This window comes from Macaca mulatta, chromosome 18 (genome assembly GCF_049350105.2).
Source record: "Macaca mulatta isolate MMU2019108-1 chromosome 18, T2T-MMU8v2.0, whole genome shotgun sequence".
NCBI lineage: Eukaryota > Metazoa > Chordata > Mammalia > Primates > Cercopithecidae > Macaca > Macaca mulatta.
In genome coordinates this window covers 71,910,314-71,936,596 of record NC_133423.1, presented here as the reverse complement: position 1 = coordinate 71,936,596, position 26,283 = coordinate 71,910,314, and the positions used below count along the sequence as shown (strand labels likewise).

Below are 26,283 nucleotides of genomic sequence, written 5' to 3'. Positions count from 1 at the left end.
ATGTCTTTATTAATGAGGTTAAACATATTTTCCAGGTATTTTCAAACAAGTTTTGTTTTTCCCTTTTGAGAATTAACTATTCCTGTCAACAAGGCATTCCTAACCAGCCACTCTACTTACCAAGTTTTAAAATGTTCCTTAAAATGCTGTAGAACATTTGCTAGTACATAGCCAATGAAGTTAGAACTCTCAGCACTTTCTTCAAGAGGGATCTTGAGTGTGAAATTAGAGGAAGGCAGAATGCTTAAGTCTGTCATCACTGTTTCATCTTGTTTGGAAATATTTCCTTCATGAATCCTTGGAACTACCTACAGAAGAAGGATTATACAGTAAAAAATTACTAAATCCCAATACACGTTCAATAGTAATTTAATACCACCTTAGTCAGGATAGGCTAGGCTGTGCTGAGGTAACAGATTAGTCCCGGCATTCCTAGGGCTTCATGCAACAAAGATTTATTTCTTGCTCGTGTTATGTGTCCGTTACAAGGGCTGCATACCAGTAAACACTGAGGAGCCTGGTAGGCAGAGGCACATTATCTCATAGCTGTAGCAGATGAATTCATGACTTTCTTTGTGCCCTCAGCAGAAAAAGAGAATAGATGAGCACACATAGGCTCTTCACTGTCTCAGTCTACAAAGAACCCTTCTCAGTTTTGCTCACGCTTCATTGGCCAGAACTTGCCACATGGCAACGTTTAACCACAGGGGGAGCTGGAAAATATGAGACAGGAGGTGGGATGTTTGCTGAGTATTACTGTCTGTGCCACAAACTTTATTGCATTGCACCAAGCTTTGTACTGAGTTTTCCTAAAAATTTACACTTTATGGTTGTTTGTGTGATTTTGGCAAGAATCAGTGCAAAATTTATGTCAGTCTTAACGAATAACATGTATGTTACTCTCTTAATGAATTCTCCAGTGCATAGACTTTGATTTGAATCATTTAAATGGAACTGAACTGATAGGCAACTTGATGTAACCTTAAGAGAATGATTTTTAAATTTTCCCTTCTCTTTCTGTGACTATAACATATATAAAAATGGCATAAAGTATTTGTTTGGTTTAAATAATTGTAAAGTAAACACTTACGTAACTATTATACAGCCAGGGGCCATAACCCTTTTCACTTGCTGGAATTTGCATATTTCTTTCCTAAGGCTTCTCTTCAGCACTTGCTATTTTATGGGTTTGTATTTTTCTTTACATGGTGACATAAGAGCTGTTTTGAGAAAAGTAACTTCACAGGCAGTTTAGCAAAGTGGTTACGTTCACTCATTCTAGAGAAATACTGCTTGACTTTGAATTCTAGTTCTACCATTTACTAGCTGTGTGAGCTCAGACAAGTTGCTTAACCTCCTTTGTGCCTCATTTGAAAAACTGGGGAAAGAATTCTACTTCCCTTATAGGGTCACTGAGGGTATTAAATGGTCTGATATATGGGAAAAGTTATTAGAACATTGCCTGACACCTAGTAAATGCTCTTTAGTGGTAATAATTGTTATAAAAGTATATAATTGAAAACCATAATTTTATTTTATGTGGAGGTTTTTATATAGAAGTGCCTTTGCTATCAGCATAAAGAATTTTAGATACATCTGTTAGTGTTACTCAGAGACACTAGAATGGAAGTAAATTGAAGCACAGAATAGGAAATACTGACAATGGTAAAAACAACTAAATATTGACTGTAGATTTTTTTTTTTTTTTTTGAGACGGAGTCTTGCTCTGTTGCCCAGGCTGGAGTGCAGTGGCCGGATCTCAGCTCACTGCAAGCTCCGCCTCCCGGATTTACACCATTCTCCTGCCTCAGCCTCCCAAGTAGCTGGGACTACAGGCGCCCGCCACCTCGCCCGGCTAGTTTTTTTTGTATTTTTTAGTAGAGACGGGGTTTCACCGGGTTAGCCAGGATGGTCTCGATCTCCTGACCTCGTGATCCGCCCGTCTCGGCCTCCCAAAGTGCTGGGATTACAGGCTTGAGCCACCGCGCCCAGCCTGACTGTAGATTTCTAAAGGTTGAAAGCACTGCTAAAATTTTTCTTCAAGTTTTATTCTTCAAGACAATACGTTTTCCTCATTAAACTTAAAGTCTGTATATACGAGGATGATCGAATATATTGAATTACTTTACCTTCCTTGAGTATGATCTAATGGAGTTACAGAATCAGAGAGCTGGCAGGGATTGGAACAGTGGCTTTCAAAACTCTTTGACTGTGGTCTGTAGTAATGAATACACTTAATAGCATGACTCAAAACACACACGTATGTCTACATATGTGTGTATATGTTTACACACATACACATATACCAAATGGAAATGAAATTCCATGATGTGCATATGACTTATGAAATGCAATACATGCTAATATTTTCTAGTTTGTCCTATTCTATTTTTTTTTTTTTTTTTTTTTTTTTTTGTTGAGACAGAGTCTCCCTGTGTCGCCCAGACTGGAGTGCAGTGGCCGGATCTCAGCTCACTGCAAGCTCCGCCTCCCGGGTTCACGCCATTCTCCTGCCTCAGCCTCCCGAGTAGCTGGGACTACAGGCGTCCGCCACCTCGCCCGGCTAGTTTTTTTGTATTTTTTAGTAGAGACGGGGTTTCACCGTGTTAGCCAGGATGGTCTCGATCTCCTGACCTTGTGATCCGCCCGTCTCGGCCTCCCAAAGTGCTGGGATTACAGGCTTGAGCCACCACGCCCGGCCTGTCCTATTCTATTTTTTGTATGGTTTTTAACCTTGTTTTTTAATGAGCTTGCTGTGACTTTCCAAACTTATTTCTGAAATCATGCACGATCCACAGCTTTGTAGTTTGAAAGAGGGAAATGCTGGATTACAGAATGCTGTAAGTCAAATTTCCTAGAAGCAGTGCCTGAGATTCTGACAGAAATGGTTTAGAAAAGAGTGCTCTCAGGTGTGACTTTTAAGGGGAGAGGAAAGCAAACTAGAGAAGAGAAAGCAACTAAGCAAGAATATGGCTTCAGATGACCATTAGCCTCAGCCTGATCCTGCAGGAAACTCTGGGGCATAAGTGCCCCAAGGGCAATCTTTGGGAGAAAGTTTCAGAGATAAGCAGTTAGCAGCAGCACCAGCACCAGTGGGAGCTGGTAAAAGGGATCCCCAGGGATCTGGATAGGGCACCAACATAACATACTACACAGAATATTGCATCTTCAATTGCTCTGCCCAGTAATTTTTTTATCCGGGTCTTTTTGGGAACCCCTCGATACCAGACTCATCAGGAATCACTAGCCTGATTGTAGATTAAGGTAATGTGTGTGTGTTGGAGTGGGGATGTCTTAGGAAGAAAAGTCACTTGAGTATTATGCAAAAAGTTATTGACTGAACCTGGGAGTCATGGTATAGGTGGAATTTAAGATGGCAATATGTTTTTATTTTTGTTTTTGTTTTTGAGACAGACTCTCACTCTGTTGCCCAGGCTGGAGTGCAGTGGCACGATCTCCACTCTCTGCAACCCCCACCTCCCGGGTTCAAGCGATTCTCCTACCTCAGCCTCCTGAGTAGCTGGAATTACAGGTGTGCGCCATCACACTTGGCTAATGTTTTATGTTTTTGGTAGAGATGGGGTTTCACCATGTTAGCCAGGCTGGTCTCAAAACTCCTGACCTCAAGTGATGCACCCACCTCGGCCTCCCAAAGTGCTGGGATTACAGGCATGAGCCACCGTGCCCAGCTGGCAATATATTTTTATGTGAAGAGTAACATATACATGTTTAATTCTCAAGATAACTCAGTGGCTTTATTGTGTCAGCAACTAATAAGAGCTATAATTTACAGAGCTCTTGTTTTGTATAAGAAATCTATACTAATCACTTTATAGGTGTACATGTTAAGATAGCTGTTATTATTCCCATTTTACTACAGGTGAAAACTGAGGCCTACAATGGTTCAGGTACTTTCCCAAGCTTACTCAGCTGGTAAGTTTCAGCGTCAAATTTTGAACTCAAATTGCTTTATTTGTAAGTCTTCTCTCTTAAAAACTACGTTGGCCAGATTTCTTCAAGGTTACCTCTATCAGTTATAGCCCTATAACTCTAAGCAGAATTGGCCATTTCTAGATTAGAAAGTGTTTTGTGTGTTTTGTTTTGTTTTGTTTTGTTTTGTTTTTGAGATGGAGTCTCGTTCTGTCGCCTGGGCTGGAGTGCAGTGGCCGGATCTTGGCTCACTGCAAGCTCCGCCTCCCGGGTTCACACCATTCTCCTGCCTCAGCCTCCCGAGTAGCTGGGACTACAGGTGCCAGCCACCTCGCCCGGCTAGTTTTTTGTATTTTTTTTTAGTAGAGAGGGGGTTTCACCGTGTTAGCCAGGATGGTCTCCATCTCCTGACCTCGTGATCCACCCGTCTCGGCCTCCCAAAGTGCTGGGATTACAGGCTTGAGCCACCGCGCCCGGCCTTGATTTTCTTTATAGAGTTTCTTGTTTTCTAAAGACCATGAACTATGTTAAATCAAGTCAGCCTGAAGGCAATCACAATGGAAATATGAATACCCCCTGCAGCTTGTCTTCAAATTCAGATACAATTAATACATAAATTAACAGTGAAATCAAGGTGTGCACATGTCATCTCCGTATCTGCTCTTGGGTCTCGCCTTTACCTGTATTGAATTAAAGATGATCTCCGTTTCTGGGGTCTGGTTTGCCAGTTCAGACACCCAGCCAAATTGCCCTCTCATCTTCTCCACCAGATAGGCAGTGTCCTCCAAGTGCTTCCGGGTCATCTGGAGAATCTGGCTGTACTGCTGATTGGATACATTGACCAACCTGATGGCCTCGTCTAATTCTGTGTGTAGAGCAGGTACGCCAGGACAGTCTAGCAAAGAAAGTAACGTGGAGAAGGAAAAGGTCCATGAAACTTGGAGGTGGGCGACATGGGCTTATGTCCCAGCCCTTACACTATTTTCCCCTTTTGCCTGTGGGAGTTTTTAGTTATGTCTGTTATTCTGGAGTAATTACTAATATCGCCTACATCTGTGTCAAACCAGATCCAGTTTAACTGTTAATTATATGGTTTTATGTAACAGAAACTGGGCTGGAGACAGAACTTTTTGTCATAAATTCCACATGCCTACCACCTATATTAAGAAAACATTTGCCAAAACAGATGAAGTCCTTACTATGCCCCTTCTACATCACATCCCATTTATCCCTTAAAAAGGACACTACTGTTTGATTTTGGATGTATATGTCCAGTACCAGTAATCAGTATGGGAAAAGAGGAAAAGAACCACATATAGTGAAGCCACTTAAAATTAAGACCAAAAGTGCATAGTAAATAGTGAAAAAAAAAAGATTTGTGATGTTTTGGAAATTAGTTTATATTTATCAATAATGAAATTATAATTACAGTTGCGTGTTTAGTATTAGAACAAAGTAAATCAAAGCTGATTGAAGAGACAAAATTATTATTTGATTAAAGGTATGAGATGTGTTTATAATAGCAAAACCTTGAAAGCAAATGTACTTCAGCTGGGGAATGAATAAATAAATAGTGATCTGCCTACATAGACCAACATACAACAGTGAATTAATGAACTAGAGCAGCACGTATCCACATGGCTAACCCTTGCAAACTACACTGAGTGAAAAGCCACATTGCAAAAGAATACATAAGTAATAATATTTATATTGTTAGGAAAGAAAAATTATCCAGAACTTGGAAATAAGGCAAAAGAATGGTTGCATTTCCTTTCGTTTCTTTTTCTTTTCTTTTCTTTTTTTCTTTTTCCAAGACAGGTTCTCGCTCTGTTACCCAGGCCAGAGTGCAGTGGCATGATCATAGCTCACTACAGCCTGGAACTCCTGGGCTCAAGTGCTATCTCCACCTTAGCCTCCTGAGTAGCTGGGACTACAGGCTCACACCAGCATGCCCAGCTAATTTTTAATTTTTTTGTAGAGGTGGGGTCTCACTTTGCTGCCCAGGCTTGCATGTCCTTTCAATGTCATACTAAATTATTGTCTAAGAGGTTGACCCAAAGATCACTTCAAGGTCTAAGGAAGAGATACTTTGTTGTCTTCACTATTTACTATTGATTAGGGCCTGACTCCATGAAATTACCTGTAAATTATGGAATGAAAAGTGGCAAATGTTTGTCTAGTAGAGATGTAAATTATTTTGGTCTGTTAGAAAGGATAATGGCAAAATTTACAGTTTAGTTGCCTTTTCGAATATTAACTAACTTACATCTAATTCCATAATCTTTCAGCATTCTGTCTGTCCTTGACTGTAAGCACTCCAGTCTCTCTTATACTCCTTTGACCCAGCTCTAACGCCCTGCTGGTTCCTTCATTAATAAGTCAAATAGTCAAATTGACATTTGATACATGCCCATTTCTTTTTTCTTTTTATTTTCTTTCTTTTTCTTTTTTTATGTTTGAGACAGAGTATCACTCTGTTGCCCAGGCAGGAGTGCAGTGGCACAATCTTGGCTCACTGCAACCTCTGCTTCCTGGGATCAAGTGATTCTTGTGCCTCAGCCTACCGAGTAGCTGGGACTACAAGTGCACGCTACCATGCCTGGCTAATTTTTGTATTTTTAGTAGAGATGGGGTTTCACCATGTTGACCAGGCTGGTCTCAAACTCCTGGCCTTAAGTAATTGCCCACCTTGGCCTCCCAAAGTGCTGGGATTACAGGCATGAGTGACCACGCCCAGCCAGACATGTGTCCATTTCATGTTTGTATGATGCATTTTTTTTTTTTTTTTTAATGGAGTCTCACTCTGTGGCCCAGGCTGGAGTGCAATGGTGCGATCTTGGCTCACTGCAACCTCTGCCTCCCGAGTTCAAGCGATTCTCCTGCCTCAGCCTCCTGACTAGCTGGCACTACAGGCACGCACCACCACGCCCAGCTAAATTTTTTTGTATTTTTAGTAGAGACTGGGTTTCACCATGTTAATCAGGCTGGTCTGGAACTCCTGACCTTGTGATCTGCCCACTTTGGCCTTCCAAATTGCTGGGATTACAGGCATGAGCCACCACGCCTGGCTGTATGAAGCATATTTTTAAGGTTAAAAGTTCTACATTGACAATGCAAAAATCAAAATGTAAAACATTGCTATGTAGGATATAGGCATGTGTATATATTATATGTATAAGGGACATGATATGAGTAGGAAGAAATGCAAGGAAATAATTAATACCAAATTCAAAATAGCACTTTCCTTTTGAGGAGATAAAGTGAATGTGATGTGGAAGGGGACATAGTGGGGCTTTGTCTGTTTTGGTAATGTTCTATTTCTCAATCTAGGTGATTGAGAATTTTTTTTTTTTTTTTTCTGAGACAAAGTCTCGCTCTGTCACCTAGGCTGGAGTGCAGTTGCTCGATCTCGACTCACTGCAACCTCTGCCTCCTGGTTTCAAGCGATTCTTCTGCCTCAGCCTCCGGAGTAGCTGGGATTACAGGTGTGCACCACCACACCTGGCTAATTTTTATATTTTTAGTAGAGACAGGGTTTCACCATATTGGCTAGGCTGGTCTCGAACTCCTAACCTCAAGTGATTTTCCTGCCTCAGCCTCCCAAAGACCTGGAATTACAGGCGTTAGCTACCATGCCTGGCCTATTACATCATTCTTTATATATTTATAATAAAATGCAATTTATAATAACAATTTTAAGCAGTATGGGAGCACATTAGGACATTCTTTACATTTTACCTTTGCAACACTAAACTTTCATTGAATTTGTACTGTATTACCTGATGTATACTGTATCTATTATCTGGTGCATATAGATTATCAGGTGCATTTTAATGTATTATCTGATTTATTCTGTATTATCTTGTGACATTCAAGAATTATTAATAAACTATTTTAGCTGGGTAGAAGGAAATAGATGTTGATGATACATAGAGGGATGCTTGAGCGGGACTATTTTTGTAAGAGGTCAGTATATGAAGTGTATATTTTTCTGTTATAAAAACCTCTGCTTCTGTATATAACTTTGCAACTGTGACTTAAAAAACAAATACTTGAATAATGAGAATCACTGATACTTCAGACATTTTATTTAATCTTCAAAAGATGTGTATGAAGCAGATATATTATTCCCACCTTCCAAATGATAAAACAGGCTGAGAGAGTCCTCGAGTCAGCAATTCAGGAGAGAGAGCACTCCTTTTTTATTTTTTTAATTTTATTTATCTATTTATTTATTTTTTCTTTTTTCGAGACAGAGTCTCGCTCTGTGGCCCAGGCTGGAGTTCAGTGGCTTGATCTCAGCTCACTGCAACCTCCGCCTCCCAGGTTCAAGCAATTCTTTTGCCTCAGCCTCCTGCGTAGCTAAGATTACAGGTTCATGCCACCACACCCGGCTAATTTTTGTATTTTTAGTAGAACGGGGTTTCGCCATGTTGACCAGGCTGGTCTCAAACTCCTGACCGCAGGTGATCTGCCCACCTCGGCCTTCCAAAGTGCTGGGATTACAGTGTGAGCCACTGCTCCAGGCCAGGAGAAAGAGCACTCTCAACTGCTCAGGTTACCCAGCGAAAAGGTCCAGTTTATAATCAAAACTACTTGGAGCAATGCTTTCCAAAACCTTTTCTGCCACAAGACATTCTAGATGTCAAATTGTCTAATATACATTCTAAGGCGGGGTAGATGTGCCCATGGCAGAAAATTTGGCCCAAGAGGGATGTGGAGAAGTAGACAAGTCCATTTGTATAATGGACTCTGCTTTCAAAAGAAGGGGGAGAAAAGACCAACTACTGAGGTGGGGAGAGGCTGAGAGAGAATGAAGTGGAAGAGGGAGAGAAAGAACAATCCTTGTTCTTGTTCTGTGGCCCGTGTAACCTGACTCCCTCACTAGCCCAACTAGCCTGAGAATTCAGTGGAAATAAGAACCTAGGCTGGTGATGTTTAAAAAGGAGAAAGGGGCTGGGCGTGGTGGCTCAGGCCTGTAATCCCAGCACTTTGGGAGGTGGAGGCGGGCGGATCACTTGAAGTCAGGAGTTCACCACTAGCCTAACCAACATGGTGAAACCCCATCTCTACTAAAAATACAACAAAGTAGCTGGGCATGGTGGCAGGTGCCTGTAATCCCAGCTACTCGAGAGGTTGAGACAGCAGAATCACTTGAACCTGGGAAGCGGAGGTTGCAGTGAGCCGAGATCGTGTCATTGCACTCCAGCCTGGGTGACAAAGCGAGACTCTGGCTCAAAAAGAAAGAGAAAGGGAGTGTTGTCCACTCTAAAAAGGTTTAATAACTACTCGAATAATGATCTAATTTAATAGACTCCATTAAATTCATGGTTTTTTTATTTAATTGAATAAAAAATTTAGAAAGGGAACCTTATTCCTTTTGAGTTGGAAAGCATATAGATGTTTAGAACCCCTACAATGCGTTAATTTGCACAATGGAAAGACCTATTTCATAATAGAGAATATTAATATGTAATTTACAGGCTCCTTGAGCAAGGTGATTAAATAAAAGTAATATGTTAAAAAGTCAAATAAATTTTAAAGATGTCTAATACTTTTTAATATATTATATATGCATACATGTACATATGGTCCCCAACTTACAATGGTTCGACTTACAATTTTTCGAACTTATGATGGGTTAACTGTGACATAATCCTATCCTAAGTCAAGGAATATCTTATGGTTAAAAGTTTGGAAAATACAGAAAGAAGTATTTTTTTAAATCATGGTTTTTTTTTGGTTTTTTTTTGTTTTTTTTTTTTTGAGACGGAGTCTTGCTCTGTCGCCCAAGCTGGAGTGCAGTGGCGCGATCCTGGCTCACTGCAAGCTCCGCCTCCTGGGTTCTCGCCATTCTCCTGCCTCAGCCTCCCGAGTAGCTGGAACTACAGGCGCCCGCCACCGCGCCCGGCTCATTTTTTGTATTTTTAGTAGAGACGGGGTTTCACCATGGTCTCAATCTCCTGACCTTGTGATCCGCCTGCCTCGGCCTCCCAAAGTGCTGGGATTACAGGCGTGAGCCACCGCGCCCGGCTAAAATCATGTTTAATCTTAAAACCCAAAGGTAACCTTTACTACTATTGTGGTGTATCTAATGATACTTTAAAAGCCAAATATGTTCAGGATATTATGTTGTTTAAGATTGTAACAATTTCTTGGTCGGCGGCTCACGCCTGTAATCCCAGCACTTTGGGAGGCCGAGGTGGGAGGATCATGAGGTCAGGAGTTCGAGACCAGCCTGACCAATATGGTGAAACCCCGTCTCTACTAAAAATTAACCAGGTGTGGTGGCACATGCCTGTAATCCCAGCTACTCAGGAGGTTGAGGCAGCAGAATTGCTTGAACTCAGGAAGTAGAGGTTGCAGTGCGCGAAGATCACACCACTGCACTCCAGCCTAGGTGACAGAAAAGATTGTAACAATTCCATTCTCCCTTTTCTCTGAACAGCAAAATTCGTTGCAAGTTGCTCATTGTTAGATTGAGGGGACAAAGCCAAGGGAGGGACAGGAGTTTCCACTGACTATGCTTTTTGTTCTTTCTGTTGATAAAAATTACTCCAGCGGTCTTCACTGTGGGAAGTTAAGGGCACAAGAGCTATTACTTGGTAGTAAACGAATTATAATCTGATTTTTCTGAACATCCTTTATAGCAGGGGTCCCCAACCCCCGGGCCATGGACCCGTACCAGCCTGCGGCCTCTTAGGAAGGGAGCTGTACGTAGGAGGTGAGCGGCAGGTGAGCAAGCATGACTGCCTGAGCCTGTCAGATCAGCAGAGGCATTCGATTCTCACAGGAGCACGAACCCTGTTGTGAACTGTGCATGCAAAGGGTCTAGGTTGAACGCTCCTTAGGAGAATAATGCCTGATGATCATCCCCAAACCGTACCCCCTGCCCCACCATCTTTGGAAAAATTGTCTTCCACGAATCTAGTCCCTTGTACCAAAAGGCTGGGGACCACTGTTTTATAGAAGAATTTTGTTAGAATCCAGAGATTATCTTGGGTCCTTTACTTATACTCAACTGAGGCCTAGACAGCATAAATGACTTGCCCAAAATCTCTAGCTAGTGTTGTAGAATTTACTGACATATTGATTTCTGTCCGTCCTGTATCTTCCAATTTCCAACTCTAAGCCATTAGCCACACTTTAAAAATTTCCTTCCCTTAGGGCTTTAGTGAGATAAAATGCAGAAGCATAGGAATCACAAGCTCTTGTTTTATATAAGAAAATTTGTAATTTGGCCCTGGTGGGGTAGGAGGAGTGACTTTAGTTCGAGAAGGAAAAGGGAATGAGGGGAGGGATGGAGGAAAGGGAGAATGATTTCCTAAATGGGGAAGGAACTAGAAAGGCCACTCTGAGAGGGAAAAGGATTCCCGGGGTTTGGAAGGAGAAGCCATTTTCCCAATTTAAATGCTAATTAGTTAATTAACCCACCAATGGGAGAGAGCCAATGCCGCTTAAAAAAAAAGATTTCACTTGTCTAAACACTGATTTACAGAATGAAAAGGTTTCTTTCATGGTTGGAGGCGGGGATTCTTTTTTTTTTGCGGTAAGAAGGAAAGAGTTGCCCTAATTTGCTCAAGGTTTTTCTTTTGCGCACAGTAGTGTTTGGTCATTAATCATTTAAAAAAAAAAAAACACACACACAAGAACGAAAGTTTGTAAACCGGGCCGGGGACGGTGGTTCATGCCTGTAATCCTAGCACTTTGGGAGGCTGAGGTGGGCGGATCACAAGGTCAGGAGTTAGAAACCAGCCTGGCCAATATGGTGAAACCTCGTTTCTACTAAAAATACAAAAAAATTAGCCAGGCGTGGTGGCGCACACCTGTAATCCCAGCTACTCGGGAGGCTGAGGAAGGAGAATTGCTTGAACGCGAGAGGTGGAGGTTGCAGTGAGCCGAGATTGCACCACTGCACTCCAGCCTGGGCAATAGAGCAAGACACCATCTCAAAAAAAAAAAAAAAAAAAAAAACAGTTTATAAACCTACATTGAACGCCCCCACATGGAAATGAGCCTGCAAAAAAGTGCTTGGAGGAGGAAAGCAAATGAATCCACCATGCTTGTGAGAATGAGATTTTGTCCTCTGTCCAGAATACTAAAGAAACCCTAAAAAAATTGTTAGATATGAGTTTTGAATTTCTTTTCAATCAATCAATATGTCAGTATGTTCAATTCTTTGCCTTCTACTTTTAAACTTGATTTCCTCCTAAAGCAACCTTTTTAAATTACCTGCCCCGCCCCGACTGATTCCGATTACCTGCCCTGCCCCGATTCTTTCGGAGTACCTACTCACCCTAATTCGGATTATCTGCTCCACCCGGACTCATTCCGATTATCTGCTCCACCTGGACTCATTCCGATTACCTGCCCCGCCCCGACCCATTCCGATTACCCTGCCCCGCCCCGACCCATTCCAAGTACCTACTCACCCTGACTAATTCCAATTACCTGCTCTGTCCTAACCATTCTTCCCGCCAAACCAGTCACCCCATCACTCTCTTTAAATTAGCCAATCGGAATTAGTTTAGCCTGTGCGGTCTAACCCTAGCCAATAGGGGAACGACACAGCAGCAGGGGCCAGAACCCCTTCCCCTCCCTTGTCGAAGTGCGCGCTCACCGTTGTTCCATCTGTAAGGGTGCAACCGTCTATAGAAGTAACTTGCCTTGCTGAGAATTAAAAAGAAAATTTTATATTCGAGTGCTATTTCTTTTGTGGCACCGAAACTTTATAACGAAATGTACCCCAGAACTTAAAGTATAATTTAAAAAAATAGCAAGTATTTACCTTCAGATAGGTGAGCCTGACATTTTTGGCATTTCTCATGAAATTTGAAACACCTCGACAAATTCTGCTCAAGTTCCCCACACAGTCCTCTGTCCTGCCCAGGTAACATCTTTGAAATCAGGCCTCCGTCGTCAGGGGCTACAGGGAACATAACATTTACACGTTAGTGTCTAAGAGTTTGCACTGTAAAGAAGTGAAGACAATGCCACTGCTTTTTCTTACCGGTGCTTTCAAAATCTTTTTCATGTATGTATGTATGTATGTATTTAATTTATTTATTTTTGAGACAGTTTTGCTCTGTTGCCCAGGCTAAAGTGCAGTGGCGGGATCTTGGCTCACTGCAACCTCTGCCTCCCAGATTCAAGTGATTCTCCTGCCTCAGCCTCCCAAGTAGCTAGGATTACAGGTGACAGCCACCACACCCAGCTAATCTTTGTACTTTTAATAGAGATAGGGTTGCACCATGTTGTCCAGGCCGGTTTCTTGAACTCCTGACCTCAAATGATCCACCCGCCTCGGCCTTCCAAAGTGCTGGGATTACAGACATGAGCCACCGTGCTGGGCCCTTTTTCCTATATTTAGACACAGAAACGCATGTTGGTGCAATAATTTCCTAGGACAACTGAACATCTATTAAAAATTGCACATACTCTTGAATCCAAGAATCTCATTACTAGACATTTAGTATTAGTATATACACAAATATATTAATGCATGTAATTTTATTTTCTAGGAGGAGTCATGAAGAATTATTAACAACTATCTTTTAGAAGAGGGACTAGATAAGGTAGGAGAGGGCAGCTTTTGTTAATTTTGTTCTTTTATATGTTTTAAAAATCGTATGTCTTACTTATATCATTAGTATTTCCAGAAATCTTTTCATCTTGCAAAAACTGAAAGTCTATACATATTAAACAATGCCCCATTCCCCCCACCCCAGTCAGATTTTTAATTTAAAAATACAAGTGGAAGTTCTAATATTTTCCAACTATCCCTCTATCTATAAAGTTGGGGGCCACTGAATTTCAGATTGCTGCTTGCATCTTTTTACTACTGAGCATCATGGCCTCTGGGAGTCCATTAAGCAACTGGAGCCGGGTAGTGTGACAGGCTGACCCCAAAGCTGCGTGTCAGCCTGTCACCGGACTGGTTGATGTTGCAGCCCCACCTACTGCCCTGAGTCAGTCAGGGTTCTGGCAAGGAAAGGAGAATGCGGGACCAGCAGCTGCAAACACTTCTCCCTTTTGGCAGCAATCAAAAGGTTTTGAGGAAATCTAAAATAACTCCTCATCAGGAAAATGTGGAAGCCCCTCCAAGACACTAGATAGCAGTAATACACTCTTCACCAAACACATTATCACATGGAATGCTTTAAACATCTGGGTAAACCACTACTTTCATTTTATAGCTAAGAAAACTGGGGTTTGAGATTTTTTTTTTTTTTTTTTTTTTTTTTTTTTTGAGACGGAGTCTCGCTCTGTCGCCCAGGCTGGAGTGCAGAGGCCGGATCTCAGCTCACTGCAAGCTCCGCCTCCCGGGCTTACGCCATTCTCCTGCCTCAGCCTCCCGAGTAGCTGGGACTACAGGTGCCCACCACCTCGCCCGGCTAGTTTTTTGTATTTTTTGAGTAGAGACGGGGTTTCACCGTGTTAGCCAGGATGGTCTCGATCTCCCGACCTCGTGATCCGCCCGTCTCGGCCTCCCAAAGTGCTGGGATTACAGGCTTGAGCCACCGCGCCCGGCCGCGAAGTAGGTACTATTATTCCTATTATTCTTTTTTTTTTTTTTTGAGACGGAGTCTCACGCTGTTGCCCAGGCTGGAGTGCAGTGGCGCGATCTCGGCTCACTGCAAGCTCCACCTCCCGGGTTTACACCATTCTCCTGCCTCAGCCTCCTGAGTAGCTGGGACTACAGGCGCCCGCCACCTCGCCCGGCTAGTTTTTTGTATTTTTTAGTAGAGACGGGGTTTCACTGTGTTAGCCAGGATGGTCTCGATCTCCTGACCTTGTGATCCGCCCGTCTCAGCCTCCCAAAGTGGTGGTATGTGCCTGTAGTCCCAGCTACTCGGGAGGCTGAGGCAGGAGAATTGCTTGAACCTGGGATCAGAGGTTGCAGTGAGCCAAGATCGTACCACTGTACTCCAGGCTGGGAGGCAGAGCAAGACTCTGTCACAAAATGAAATAAATAAACAAATAATAAATGAGGGAACTGCTTTTTTTTTTTTTTTTAAGTTCTCAACCTATTAGCATTTTTTCTTTCTGCTTTGAAAATTTGCTCTAGAAAGAGTTCAGTTCTCAACAATGATGGAAGAGGGATGGTGTTTAGCAGACTTCAAAGCTTCTTTTAAGAGGCTCCGAAACATTTTCCATAAATTATCTCTTCAAGAAACACCATACAATATGACTCAGAAATGTCTACCATTTCTGAAGCTAAACAAAACTTGACTTTGGTATAGACCTCTAAGTAAAAGTTATCTTTTAATACTTGCCTTTATCTTGTTTTGGTAAATCTTCTATTGCCTTCAGTGTCTTCGTAATTGTTTCACTGACACTTTCATAAATAGAGACACTGAAATTACAAAACAGCTGGAAGAAGTTGGGAATGTCCCAATGTTGCTCAAGATCTGCTTTGGTCATTGGCTCTTTAGAGAAAGCTGGAAAAAAGTAATGCTCAGTTAGGTCTGTATCTGATATGAAATGTGATTGAAAAGTCTGGTCAAATTCTTGCTGCATCTGTCTGAAGACGTTAAAACTCCTATCGAAGAGAGAATTCACATCCACAGTCAACTGGCTGAACACATCTTCCATTTGGGTCAATTGTGCATCTTCCTCAATGAGCTTTTCACTGATGGGGAGATCTTTTTCATTATCTTCATGGAAAGGAAATAGAAATTGATATATCTTCCGGAAAAACTGTTCAATCTGTGGAGTAGAGTAGGGGACAGAAATGGAATAAAAAATTACTTTCTTTCTGGACCCTTCCTTTCTTTCTTTTCTTTCTTTCTCTTTCTTTCTTTCTCTCTCTCTCTTTCTTTCTTCTTTCTTTCTCTTTCTTTCTTTTTGTTCTTTCTTTTCCTTTCTCTCTTTCTCTTTCTTTCTTTCTTTCTTCCTTTCTCTCTCTCTCTCTCTTTTCTTTCTTTTTTATTTGAGATGGAGTCTTGTTCTGTCGCTCAGGCTGGAGTGCAATGGCACCATCCCGGCTCACTGCAACCTCCACCTCCTTGGTTCAAGCAATTCTTCTGTCTCAGCCTCCCGAGTAGCTGGGATTACAGTCACACACCGCCATACCTGGCTAATTTTTTTTTTTTTTTTTTTGTATTTTAGTAGATGCAGGGTTTTATCGTGTTGCCCAGGTTGGTCTCAAACTCCTGAGCTCAGGTGATCCACATGCCTTGGCCTCCCAAAGTGCTAGGATAACAGGGGTGAACCACTGCACCTGGCCCTGGACCATTTCTTATTGCAAATTTTAAAGTCAACTTACAGTAGTCATTTCAAATCAAGAATAATTCTTGGCAAGCTAGGATGAGGCAATGAACTTTAAGATAATTTCTTAACCCTCTTATACCTGACTTTGCCTTTGCCTATGGAAACAGGATCTGAAATTTCTCCTGGTTTACATTTGCCCACCAATAACCTAAAAAGGTCAAGTTTTCACTTTGGGAGGCCAAGGCGTATGGATCACCTGAGGTCACCAGCCTGGCCAACATGGTAAAACCCTGTCTCTACTAAAAATACAAAAATTAGCTGGGTATGGTGGCAGGTGCCTGTAATCCCAGCTACTTGGAAGGCTGAGGCAGGAGAACCACTTGAACCCAGGAGGTGGAAGCTGCTGTGAACCAAGATGGCACCACTGCCCTCTAGCCAGGGCAAAGGAGCCACACCCCATCTCATGAAAAATATAAAGAAAAGAATTTGGGTGGGTTGTCTGCCTCTCCCTCTTCCAGCTTCTGTTTACTTGACTCTTCATCCACAAAAACAAACCTTTAAAGCCCCAAGAAATTTTCTTAAGATCACACAACTGACCCAGATGGGAATGGTCCCCAAATCTCCTGACTTCCTGCTGCTGCTCATTACGCCATATTCTGGTGTATTAGCAGGTGACAGTGGCTCTAAAAATAGAGCAGATGCAATTAATAGTGGAGGCAAATTAACTTGGCGCATTCATTATCTTAGTAGTTGCTCCCTTTGTAATTGAGTATGGCATTGCCAAGCCAGGAACGTATTCTAATTAGTATGTGCTCTAATATGGAGTGTGAAATTCCACTCAATTTTGTATTCAGCTCACTTCTTGAAGGGGGAGGAAAATCCAGCTAATTGGAGCCGTTAGTGGGGCAGAGCTCATCCTATTCAGGTCACCACCCTCTGTGATCCCTCTGCTCAGAAGATAACCAAAGGGGACAAAAAAGAAAACATGCCAGTCCTACAGAACATACATGAGTCGGGCGAAAGGGGACATGAAAGGGTGTGTGTGTGTGTGTGTGTGTGTGTGTGTGTGTGTGTGTGTTATGCATAAGGGGCAAGCATGTTGAAGGTGACATTTGGGAGGCAGAGAATATCTTTAAATATTTGGCCTCCAGAAGGAAAAATTAATGTGGATTGAAATCAGAGACTGCAATGCTATGATTCCAAATGCGATTTGGTAAACATTTACTGGATGCCACCAATGAGCAAATGAAGACAAATAAGATATGATCCCTGCCTTCAGAGAGCTTACTATCTAGTGGGAACATGTTCACAAATAACAAAACAAGGTAGAAAGCCAGGATATTTTAAGAGATGCATTCAGTGTCCACTGAATGGATGCTCTACCTTATAAATCACGTATACACAGGTGATGGGATGTAAGCATTAGTATTAGATTCTGGAAAGCAAAAGGCCTCTGTTCTAAACATTAACATAAAGTAATAAAATAGTAAGCTGAAACAGGTGCCTTAAGAACTGTGAAATCAGGCCGGGCGCGGTGGCTCAAGCCTGTAATCCCAGCACTTTGGGAGGCCGAGACGGGCGGATCACGAGGTCAGGAGATCGAGACCATCCTGGCTAACACGGTGAAACCCCGTCTCTACTCAAAAAATACAAAAAACTAGCCGGGCGAGGTGGTGGGCACCTGTAGTCCCAGCTACTCGGGAGGCTGAGGCAGGAGAATGGCGTAAACCCGGGAGGCGGAGCTTGCAGTGAGCTGAGATCCGGCCACTGCACTCAGCCTGGGCGACAGAGCCAGACTCCGTCTCAAAACAAAACAAAACAAAAACCTGTGAAATCTTGAGCTCTCTTTTTCTTTTACCTTATTTTTCACAGAGGACCAACTAGGTTGGCAGGTTGTATAAATTCTCATGCAGTTATTTTCCAGGCAAGACCTGCATTCATCCCAGGAATCTGCCAAAGACACCTGGCATAGCCTTTCTTCTTCCTCCAGATGTTCTTGAACTTCATTCAGAAGTTTCAGGGCCTCCTAATTAAAAGTAGAAACAAAAGTCCAATTTCCATTTCATGATCTATGTGCACCTTAATTGATTTCACCCCTTGAAATGTGTACATTCTAAACTGCTTTTTCATTCTTTCTCCTTCAGGTGCCTCGCAGCTATCAGATCTCCTCCAAAGCTTTCTGTTTAGTTTAAGAAAAGAGTGCTGATTGATCCCTACTGAAGATTGTAAATCTTATTCATCTGTTCATTCATTTGTTCATTAAGTATTTACTGAGTGTTTGCTATGTGACAAACATTACTCTAGGTGTGGGTGACCTGACAACGAAGATGCCATCCCGATCTGGGAACAATTGTGATTTACCTATTTACTGGGAAGTTTGTCTTCAATTCTCGTCCACTGGGGCATGGGGAAAGAGGGCTTTACACTTTATAAAGCTGGCACATTTTATTTCTTTCATTTATGCTGTCTTAGTTGTTGTATATGCTTAAACATTGCAAGAAAGTGCATTCTTGTATGTCAAATTAAATGTTCCCGTTGAGTTATATTCTAATTGCAGAGATGCCATCCTGCATCTCTGCAATTAGAATGTAATATAATAAATATATTATATTTCTATATAATGTAATATTAAATAAATATAAATGGGAATATAAACAAGCCTTTGTTCTTCTTGTTTATATTCCCAGCGCTCCCCCTTGTGGTGCTTGCTGTACTTGGCCAAGTCCTGCTCTGGGTGGTGAGGAGCCCAGCAGCGGTGGCACCTGTCCCTGCCAGCCTCAGCCTTGCCCCTGGAGTGCCTCATGGGTCAGCACTATGGTGCAACAGAACCTTCTTCCTGTGCCCCTGCCTAAACCTCTGGCTTCCCTGCAAGTTTGGACTTCTGCACCCCAGCCCCCTACATGCCGAGATATTGTGCAGGGGAATTAAGTGAGTATAGTGGATCTGGCCATAAGAAGAGAGCCTCAGAGCTAATGGAAATGACCCTTTCCTGGAGTATTAAGCCCAAAGAATCACCTGGGCACTGACAGTCTTCCACATGTTCTCTGCCTGGCTAGGATTTGTCAGTTGCTCTCACTGTAAAGTTCAGCTGCTAAGCCAGGTAGCATTTGCTATGATCCACATAAGAAAACTACCAGGGCCCCAGCTTGCCAAATACACATTTTGACCCAGACAGGAGTGTGTGTGTGTGTCCTTGGACTTTGCAGAACAATTGTGGAATCTTATATCTTTTTTTTTTTTTTTTTTTTTTGAGACAGAGTCTGGCTGTGTCACCCAGGCTGGAGTGCAGTGGTGCAATCTCGGCTCACTGCAACCTCCATCTCCCAGATTCAAGTGATTCTCCGGCCTCAGCCTCCCGAGTAGCTGGGACTACAGGTGCGTGCCACCATGCCTGGCTAATTTTTGTATTTTTAGTAGAGATGGCGTTTCACCATGTTGCCCAGGCTGATCTCGACCTCCTGGACTGAAGTGATCTGCCCACCTTGGCCTCCCAAAGTGCTGGGATTACAGGCATGAGCCACTGCACCCAGCTGAATCTTACATCTTAAAGTGGTTGTTTTTCAGCAGGGTACGGTGGCTCACGCCTGTAATTCCATCACTTTGGGAGGCCGAGGCGGGTGGATCACCTGATGTCAGGAGTTTGAGACCAGCCTGACCAACGTGGTGAAACCCTGTCTCTACTATAAATACAAAAATTAGCTGGTCGTGATGGTGGGTGCCTGTAATCCCAGCTACTTGGGAGGCTGAAACAGGAGAATTGTTTGAACCCGGGAGGCGGAATTTGCAGTGAGCCAATATCACACCATTGCACTTCAGCCTGGGGAACAAGAGTAAGACTCTGTGTCAAAAACAAAAAAAAAGGCCGGGCGCGGTGGCTCAAGCCTGTAATCCCAGTACTTTGGGAGGCCGAGGAGGGTGGATCACGAAGTCAGGAGATCGAGACCATCCTGGCTAACATGGTGAAACCCCGTCTCTACTAAAAATACAAAAAACTAGCCGGGCGTGGTGGCGGGCGCCTGTAGTCCCAGCTACTCGGAGGCTGAGGCAGGAGAATGGCGTAAACCCGGGAGGCGGAGCTTGCAGTGAGCCGAGATCGCGCCACTGCACTCCAGCCTGGGTGACACAGCGAGACTCCGTCTCAAAAAAAAAAAAAAAAAAAAAAAGGTTGTTTCTCCAAGGCAAGTAACAATACCTCCAGGATCTTCTCAATTAGTCCCAATTTTACATATTCTGCTCATTGTCCTCTTAAGCCAAAATCCTAATATTCCCAATTCCAAACTACAGTGACTGTGTACCCTTGGGCAAATTACTTAATACGTATAAGCCTTAGTCTCCTCATTTGCAAATAAGAATAATAGGAATAGGCCGGGCGCGGTGGCTCAAGCCTGTAATCCCAGCACTTTGGGAGGCCGAGGCGGGCGGATCACAAGGTCAGGAGATCGAGACCACAGTGAAACCCCGTCTCTACTAAAAATACAAAAAATGAGCCAGGCGCAGTGGCGGGCGCCTGTAGTCCCAGCTACTCAGGAGGCTGAGGCAGGAGAATGGCGGGAACCTGGGAGGCGGAGCTTGCAGTGAGCCGAGATCGCGCCACTGCACTCCAGCCTGGGCAACAGCGTGAGACTCCGTCTCAAAAAAAAAAAAAAAAAAAAAAAAAAAAGAATAATAGGAATAATAGTACCTACTTCGCGGCCGGGCGCGGTGGCTCAAGCCTGTAATCCCAGCACTTTGGGAGGCCGAGACGGGCGGATCACGAGGTCGGGAGATCGAGACCATCCTGGCTAACACGGTGAAACCCCGTCTCTACTAAAAAAATACAAAAAACTAGCCGGGCGAGGTGGTGGGCGCCTGTAGTCCCAGCTACTCGGGAGGCTGAGGCAGGAGAATGGCGTAAGCCCGGGAGGCGGAGCTTGCAGTGAGCTGAGATCCGGCCTCTGCACTCCAGCCTGGGCGACAGAGCGAGACTCCGTCTCAAAAAAAAAAAAAAAAAAAAAAAAAAAAATCTCAAACCCCAGTTTTCTTAGCTATAAAATGAAAGTAGTGGTTTACCCAGATGTTTAAAGCATTCCATGTGATAATGTGTTTGGTGAAGAGTGTATTACTGCTATCTAGTGTCTTGGAGGGGCTTCCACATTTTCCTGATGAGGAGTTATTTTAGATTTCCTCAAAACCTTTTGATTGCTGCCAAAAGGGAGAAGTGTTTGCAGCTGCTGGTCCCGCATTCTCCTTTCCTTGCCAGAACCCTGACTGACTCAGGGCAGTAGGTGGGGCTGCAACATCAACCAGTCCGGTGACAGGCTGACACGCAGCTTTGGGGTCAGCCTGTCACACTACCCGGCTCCAGTTGCTTAATGGACTCCCAGAGGCCATGATGCTCAGTAGTAAAAAGATGCAAGCAGCAATCTGAAATTCAGTGGCCCCCAACTTTATAGATAGAGGGATAGTTGGAAAATATTAGAACTTCCACTTGTATTTTTAAATTAAAAATCTGACTGGGGTGGGGGGAATGGGGCATTGTTTAATATGTATAGACTTTCAGTTTTTGCAAGATGAAAAGATTTCTGGAGATTGGTTGCATGACAGTATGAATGTATTTAACACTACTGAATGGTACACTTAAAAATGGTTATTATGGTAAATTTTGTTATACGTATTTTACAACTTAACGTTTTTCAAAAAATAAAAATAAATTTAAAAAGTAATTTACTCTTGGCTGGGCACAGTGGCTCACGCCTGTACTCCCAGCACTTTGGGAGGCCGAGGTGGGCGGATCATGAGGTCAGGAGATCAAGACCACCCTGGCTAACACGGTGAAACCCCGTCTTTACTAAAAATACAAAAAATTAGCCGGGCGTGGTGGCGGGTGCCTGGAGTCCCAGCTACTGGGAGGCTGAGGCAGGAGAATGGTGTGAACCCAGGAGGCGGAGCTTGCAGTGAGCCAAGATCGCGCCACTGCACTCCAGCCTGGGCGACAGAGCAAGACTCCGTCCCCTCTGCCAAAAAAAAAAAAAAAGTAATTTACTCTCAATATTAAAATTGGAAACATTTTCCAAATTATTTTTGTTACAGTTTTAATTTCCTCTTTGATTTAAGGGTAATGTTTGAAGATAACCTTTTTAAAAAAAAGTCATTGTTTTGAGTGTGATGTTAATTATTAATGTCATTAAACTGCAAGTTATTCAATGTTTATAGTTTAGAAATTTACTGAACTTTATATTGTAGCATAGGAACAATTTTTTACATCTTCCAAAGACGTTTGAATATGTGTTCTCCATTGATAAAATATGTAGTTCAAGCTATAGCTATTAAATAAAGCTATTTGATTTTGAAAAAGTGAATTAGGCTGATGCATTATTGGATATACATGGTACTCTCTTGAGATGCATATGTTAGATATCGTATGTGCCCAACTGTATGTGATGACTTTGGGAAAGAGGGGATCCTCTACATTCCAGAAGAATCGACTATAGTTCCCTTGCTCTGTGCACATGCAGCCAATTGTAATGAGTTGCCATGTAAGAGAACTCAGGTAGACTGATGGATTTTATTATCTAGTTTTAACTAAACCAACCTTCACTAAATGCACAGCATGGTTAACAAGATTCTTGAAAAAAAAAAAAAAAATTGGCAGATTTTAAAAAATGAATAATTTAAGCTCAAGTGGACCAAAAGCAACATGGCAGAGCTGACACTTGATTATTATGAGCTCTTTATTGGTCATGTGACAATGGAAAACTATGGTGATCTAATCAGATCTGGCAAGTCAACTAAAAGTTTCAAAATATTTAGAAGATTATTTGAAATGTGGACTTACATCCACACTCGCTAGTGGTGAATCCCACCTCACATACATATTGTGTCTTGAGATATTAATGGTAGCAATTTATATATCTAATTTATAAGTAAGTTAATATGCATATATTTAGGAGTGAGTGCTAACACATTTTTTAGTCATAGGAATGAGAGACCAAAAAACTCTGGGCCAGGCACGGTGGCCCATGCCTGTAATTCCAGCACTTTGGGAGGCTGAGGCAGGTGGATCGCTTGAGCCCTGGAGTTCGGAACCAGTCTGGCCAGCATGGTGAAACCCCATCTCTTCTAAAAATACAAAAATTAGCCAGGCGTGGTGGCAGGAGCCTGTAATCCTAGCTACGAGGGAGGCTGAGGCAGGAGAATCGCCTGAACCCAGGAGGCCAAGGTTGCAGTGAGCTGGGATCAACTCCAGCCTGGGTGACAGAGCGAGTCTTTGTCTCAAAAACAAAACCAAAACAGAACACAAAAACAATTCTGGAGACCACTGATCTAGTAAAAAACACTCTTCAAATACTTTTGACTCAATATGCTAACTCAGAAGAGACCAAGAATAATCCATTTTTGAGAAAGCAGCGCTTAAACAGAGATGACTCCCCCAGACTCCGGTTTGGAGTCTTGCAGAAGCCTATCCTACACGAAATATGTTCTTCAAGGAAGTCTGAAGCTTCCCTCAAACTTTTCCTCTAATAAAAGCAGATACCCATAAAATGTGTTATTAAGGAAAGCAAGTAATTCATCAAGAGCACTAACAAGTATAATATTTCCGGTCCAGATCTGTGTAAGAACAGATATTATTTTCAATGACTGTACCTGCTTTTCTTCTCTGCATTTCATCAGGGTGCTCATTAGATTGGTGTGTTCCTTCTCTTTTCTTTCCATCATGATTTTCATTTGCTTAATACCAATCAAAGCCTTCTTCACCTCTTCATCTGTGTCTACCTCCCCCACCTCAGAAAAACCTAAAAGACACGTGGCAATTTTTTCTTTGAGATCTGATCAGATTACAAAACACCGAGTTCACCAGTCTTTCATGTCTCCTAAAGATAGGCTTCACTGTTCTTTTATAGGCTCATATTCTGAAAGCAGATCATAATGAATTAGCTGTCAGCTGCCACATGGACCATACCTTCTGTTCCTCACTTGTAAGCTCCTAAACAGAGTTCACTGAACCTCATTCTTGTCAGTTTGCTCAGGCCCTGTTTTCATTTATCCATTTTTTTCTTTCATTTAAGACTCAAGTGTGTTTATATCAGATAAAATTTCGCATTTTCTTCACAATTTATAGTAAGCGCCCAACTGGGGACCTCAAACAGAGTCAGCAATTTCTCTTTCTTTCAGCTTCAGTCACCTAATAAGGAGGCATGAAACCTAGAAAGTATCCCATGTAATACAAGCTTCCTTAATAACCTAATGGATGTGTCTTATACACCTTTAATAAATTTAAAATTCATTGTCATTCCCTGTTCAAAATAGCTAATGTGGCCTACTAAGGAGCTTATTTTTGACTCTGATTTTAATTACAGACCTAAATCAGCTACATTTTAGCTAATTTGTTCTTTTAAATATTAAGTACCCAAAGCATATATCACCAAGCAAAGGCTGCAAGTTAATGGCCACAGAACAACCAGATTCAATGTAATTATAACCCGTTCTTTCACTAGTTTAAGAATAATTGCACAGATTACTCTAATGGTTTAAATTTTTCAAATGCTTGAAAAGTATTTCACTGTTCATTAGAGCTGTGCTGAGATGACACCAACCATCTGGATGATACAAAAAAATGCAGTGAAAAAATTGGCAGGTTTTATCTACATGATACGAACATCTGGAAATGTGAACGCCTGCAGAGACGTCATTGGAATTTTCTATTTTTATCCAGATGTTTGGCGTCATGATGACTTGGTTTAAGTGCCTTGAGAACATTTCACCGTGAAAACAGCGAATATGGTTATCTCTCAACTGCGACTCACTATAAATGCCAGCAGGACAGCCAGCATGCAAACAGGACACAGCACAGACAAGAAACCGAACATACTCTTCAGGTTTTCACTGATAGCGGTTTTGTCCTTCCGAGTGGGTGCACAGTGACAATCTTTCAACCATAGCAGATACACAGTAAATACCAAGAGTGGCGGCTTCATGTTCCCGCTGTTACTGCAAAGGAAAAATAAACTCGCATCAAATGCCTTCCATTAGGTTAGTTTCTGTTGGCATCAGTTGAAAACACGTGGGGCTCCAAAGCATTTTTCTGTCGATTTTTCTTTATGACTTTAGACAACTTATGCTAATGTGCCGGAGACATAAGGAAGCTTGAAATATAAGTTAAAAAAACAAACAAATTAGAGTCCCTGTTTGGTTTAAATTCTTCATGACAGTTAAATAAGGCTGCCATGTGAAGTACTTGAAACTCAATGCAATGGAGAGGATAGATCACATCCTCTCAGAGTCCAAGCTTCATTTTATTTTCTTGTCAACAGTAAACATCTGGAAACACAGAATTGATTCGAATCTGTTAGATTGATTTTTTTTCCCCTCCAAATTATTATAATTTTTTGTTGTTGTTGTTGTTTGAGACAGAGTTTTGCTCTTGTTGCCCAGGCTGGAGTGCAATGGCACGATCTCAGCTCACCACAACCTCCACCTCCCAGGTTCAAGCCATCCTCCTGCCTCAGCCTTCCCAAGTAGCTGGGATTATAGGCATGTGCCACCAAGTCCGGCTAATTTTGTATTTTTAGTAGGGATGGAGTTTCTCCGTGTGGGTCAAGCTGGTCTCGAACTCCTGACCTCAGGTTATCTGCCCACCTTGGCCTCCCAAAGTGCTGGGATTACAGGCGTGAGCCACCGCACCAGGCATCTCCCTCCAAAATTCTATGTTCTCAAGTGAGTTTTTACCTAGGTGGTTCGCTATGTTTTTTTTTTTTAAAAAAGCAAAACCAACCGCACACATTTTTCTCATACTCCTTATAAAACCCATTATGCGGTGTGAATAGTGCACAGTTAAAATTTTCTCTTCTCAGTTAATGAATTTCCCTTTGAGTTTAATTTGATATACATTAGTTACACATATTCCAAATACAGAGGTTAAAACTTTACTAAGAAAAGTTAAATAAGTTAGAATAGCCGTATGCTTTAATAAAGTTAAAACTATAAAATAAGCTAGATTATTTTAACTCCCACAAAGGGGATATTTATCTGCTTTACATATATTTACTATTTTAAAAAGAAAACCACAGAAACCTCCATTATTTGATCAACATTTGGAATATCTTTTTAATACAATCATAAACTAGCAACTGTACTAGTAATTATATAGTTATCACATTTTAC

The 26,283-nt window shown here is 42.2% G+C and overlaps 1 protein-coding gene across 1 annotated transcript; it reads right to left on the bottom strand.

Annotated features, from left to right (window-relative positions):
* Positions 1-116: 116 nt before the first annotated feature.
* On the bottom strand, positions 117-25,097 carry CLUL1 (clusterin like 1). Its single transcript, XM_028838058.2, has 7 exons — positions 24,992-25,097; positions 23,767-23,915; positions 18,002-18,169; positions 15,207-15,639; positions 12,719-12,856; positions 4,611-4,825; positions 117-308 (listed from the first exon to the last, which is right to left on the bottom strand). Exons 1-7 carry the CDS (start codon positions 25,095-25,097, stop codon positions 117-119), a joined length of 1,401 nt encoding a protein of 466 aa, XP_028693891.2.
* Between the last annotated feature and the right edge of the window lie 1,186 nt (positions 25,098-26,283).

Coding starts and splice junctions, on each gene's coding strand:
- CLUL1 (XM_028838058.2), bottom strand. CDS start 25,097: ATGAAGCCGCCACTCTTGGTATTTACTGTGTATCTGCTATGGTTGAAA. Junction 15,640..18,001: donor GGTCCTCTGTGAAAAATAAG/GTAAAAGAAAAA, acceptor TCTACTCCACAG/ATTGAACAGTTTTTCCGGAA. Junction 12,857..15,206: donor TTTACCAAAACAAGATAAAG/GCAAGTATTAAA, acceptor TGTTCCCTGTAG/CCCCTGACGACGGAGGCCTG.